This window comes from Egretta garzetta, unplaced genomic scaffold (genome assembly GCF_000687185.1).
Source record: "Egretta garzetta isolate BGI_Z169 unplaced genomic scaffold, ASM68718v1 scaffold546, whole genome shotgun sequence".
Taxonomy (NCBI): Eukaryota; Metazoa; Chordata; class Aves; order Pelecaniformes; family Ardeidae; genus Egretta; species Egretta garzetta.
Genome location: NW_009259986.1, coordinates 206,881 through 210,574, shown reverse-complemented (window position 1 = coordinate 210,574; position 3,694 = coordinate 206,881). Strand labels below are relative to the sequence as shown.

At 41.5% G+C, this 3,694-nt stretch overlaps 1 protein-coding gene across 1 annotated transcript in view; it reads left to right on the top strand.

Annotated features, from left to right (window-relative positions):
• The window catches only part of LOC104127826 (radial spoke head protein 4 homolog A), an 11,852-nt gene that overhangs the window by 4,420 nt on the left and 3,738 nt on the right, over window positions 1-3,694 (top strand). Inside the window, exons 3-5 of the mRNA XM_009640531.1 lie at window positions 153-748; window positions 1,250-1,478; window positions 3,120-3,688. Of these exons, the coding sequence (XP_009638826.1) occupies window positions 153-748; window positions 1,250-1,478; window positions 3,120-3,688 (1,394 nt within the window). The remainder of the gene's footprint in view (window positions 1-152; window positions 749-1,249; window positions 1,479-3,119; window positions 3,689-3,694) is intronic.

Below are 3,694 nucleotides of genomic sequence, written 5' to 3'. Positions count from 1 at the left end.
TCCCGCGGGAAGGGCCGGAGCGAGGCCTCAGGGAGCACTTGTGGCCCGGGCACAGCCCCGACTAGCCCGAGCCGCACACTTCCCACCCGCCTCAGCAGGGCCCCGGGCAGCCGCCTTTTAAGGGCTTTGAGCCTGAATGAGACCCCTATCAGCCTCAGCAGTCGGAAGCGGGACCGGCTTCCTGTGAATCCCAGGGGGTAAGGCGAGGGTCTCATCAGCCGCAAGGACTGAGAAAGAGCATTTATCAGCCAGGTGCGGCCGACAAAGACCCCTACCAAGCACAGCCCAAAGAGGATCTGTCGGCGAGACTTACACACCAGGACAAGCACCGTATCAGTCACAGACCCCAACAGAGCAGAAGCAGCCTCTTACAAGCTACAGGTGAAGCCTCTTACAAGCTACAGGTGCGAGAAAAAAACATCGGCCAGAGAGACGCGCTGGGACAAGACTCTCATCAAGCACAAGCAGCAAGGCAAAGCATGTATCAGTCATATGCAGTAGGATCAGACCCTTACCAAACACAAGAACCAAAAAGTGCCTATCGGACATATGCAGTAGGACAAGATCCCTATCAAGCCTATGAACATGGTCATGGCCCCTATCAGCCACATGAACCAGGTTACGGTCTCTATCAGCCAGGTTACGGTCCATATGATGATCAGATACCCGATCCCAAATCCCGAATGCTGGCAATTGAGAATGCAAAAGCATACTTACTGAAGAGCAGCACAACATCTGGCCTGAACTTGTAAGTCTGAAAAGGGGACACAATTGAAAAGGGTAGGAAGTATGAGTGGAGAGAAAAGTACTGTTGTTAAAAGGGCAAAGGGTTATGTTAAGAAAGGGAGGATACCAGAGAAGTATGTACAGAACGGGAGAATATGTTATAAACGCAATAGTTCATCGCTGTGTGGTACTTGTGTGTGTCCAACATTTTTCAGAATGAAAATTTGTAAGGGAATTTATAGAGTTGAAAGGGAAATTGATTTAATTAAGAGCAAGTTTAAATTCAGTTTCAGCTCCTGAGGCAGGTGCAGTATATACCAAAGATGGGACTACTCTTAAGTATATTATAATCAGGCTAGTTTCAAGTCTAATTTCCCATAATGTTCCATGATCCCCTTTCATCTTAACTATTCCAATGAGCTCTCCAAAGCTCCAGGTGATTAGCTTCTACTTTCGATATTAAAAACATAATAATCTAAGATTTTTGTGTAGTAGGCTAATAAAATTTACATGTGTATGACAGATATGATCATCTTGCTAATATGCTAACAAAGATCCTGGATGAACAGCCCGCAAACGCAGTAGACATAATTGAGAATATCAGCAAGGATGTGAAGTGGGCTCAGTTTCGGAAAAAAATGGACACTCTTCGAGATGAACATGAGAATCTTCCAACATTTGAAGCTGCAGAAAAGTGTAAAGCTTTGTTCCTCAAGGCAAATGGAGAAGATGAAGAACCAGAAGAAGAGATAGTGAGTTATTATCAGAGAAAAATAAGATATCATACATTCCAGGGAATGGGTGGGAAGATGGCAGGAGGGGAAAGGAGGAATGGAGGAATTTGCGATCTCCCTTGCAGTATTGCCTCTCACGATCATATAAATAATTGTATCCATAGTACCATGTACCCACTTCATAGTTGAGTCAGTTCCATGTCTAGTTGTGAAGAAGAAAACCCATCTGGTTAGTTAGTTGAGATTTTTTCCTGTAGTAAATCTAATATCCTGAGCCCTTAAAACCATAGATGTTCTAGAGATGATGAACAGAAAGCAAAGTTTACAATAGCTCCCATATGCCAGTTCAACATGGAATATTGTATCCAAATTTCTTTTCTTTATCTAAAAGGGATATTTCTTTACCTAAAGTGACCATAATTCTGGATACCAGTTTGAGAATATTGTGCACAACTGCTACTGCAAAATAGAGAATGGAGAATTTTGTCATCCTTCTAGCTCCAGCTGTGGTTCCAGTCTGTCCTTCTCCAACTAAAAAATAAAATGTTTATAATGAAGAACTACTAAAATTGAAAAGCCATTTCTTAAAACAAGGGATTTTTCAATATTCATATGCTTATATGCAGAAGCATTTGTACCCAATGAAAAATTAAGAGCATTCTTACAATAATCAAGGGAAACTAATCAACAAGATGTTGATTTTTCACTTGAAGTTACCAATATATATTCAAATGAATTGCAGAATACAGATACCAACAAGATAAAGAGATAGTCTTTCATCTTTTCCACGGCTTATTACTTATTCTACAGTAGCAGTATACATTGGTAAAGAGGAAAAAAAGTAGGGTATTTCAGAAAGGACTTTTGAATTTTTCTTACTCCTGTCTAACCTGCTTTGATATAAGAAACCCGGAAGGACAAAGAAGGTCCATATGAAACTAGCGCTACTTCTTCCAAAATCCCTGCCTCGTACAATTTCTAATATCTTTGTCTGTGTGATATAATCACCCACCCCCACGAAACGAGGGAAAGGTGATAAAGCAAATGGAAATATTTAATGAAATCTTCATTATTGGCCTATTTCTACTTTCAGCAAAGCCAGCTGGAGTCTCATTATGGACTTCAGTAAGAGCAGAGGCCAGTATTTAAAAAAATGCAGGGAGCTTTATGCCAAGGTGTTTGAAAGAACAACATTCACTCCAGAGACATATTGCTGGATTGGTGTCTAAATATATAAAATATGTATTATATTTTCCCCAAACGCATCTGCCACAAACACAAGGAAACACAGCGACATGGTTTGCGGGCATCAAGGCCTCTTGCATAGCTGGCATGCCCTAGCACTGAAGTCCTTTGTAGATCCTGTGTAAGAATTCTGACTTTCCTTATTTTGCAGTAATTAGAAGTGAGTTTGAATTTTGAAATCCCGTATTCTAAAAGTTGCAGTTTATCTGTGTTATCTTCTTTCTCTTAAAATGGTATTTTTAATTTTTCTAAATGATAGCAAAATATGTAGTGAATGAATGTCTGCAAAGCACTTTGAGACAATGAGTGGCACTGTAGGAAAGTGAAATATAACGTTCAGTGGATAACATGTTTAATTTTTCAAATAGATAATTATAGCATTCTTCAGCTCTAACTCTGGATCTTCTTTCCTAGGGAGAGACTCCTCTACCTAATGTGATGGAAACAGCCTTTTATTTCGAACAGGCTGGAATTGGCTTGAGCAAAGATGAATCCTATCACATATTCCTTGCCCTTAAAAAGCTAATTAGTGTTCAGCCAATCCAGACATGTCGCTTCTGGGGCAAAATTTTGGGCCTAGAGATGAACTATATTATAGCTGAAGTACAGTACCTTGAGGGGGAAGCGGAGGAGGAAACAGAAGAGGAGGACGTTACTGAGGAAGGAGGGAGAGGGATGGATGAGGTCAAAGACGAAGATGAGGAGAAAGAAAAAGAAGATGAACCACCAAAGTCCACCTATAAGCCCCCACCTGTCATCCCAAAAGAAGAAAATGGGACTGGGGCTAATAAATATGTCTACTTTGTCTGCAATGAGCCAGGCAAACCCTGGGTGAAGTTGCCCCCGGTGACACCAGCCCAGATTGTCTGTGCCAGGAAAATCAAGAAGTTCTTCACTGGTAGGCTGGATGCTCCAGTTGTGAGCTTTCCTCCTTTCCCTGGAAATGAGGCCAATTACTTGCGTGCACAGATAGCTCGGATCTCAGCAGG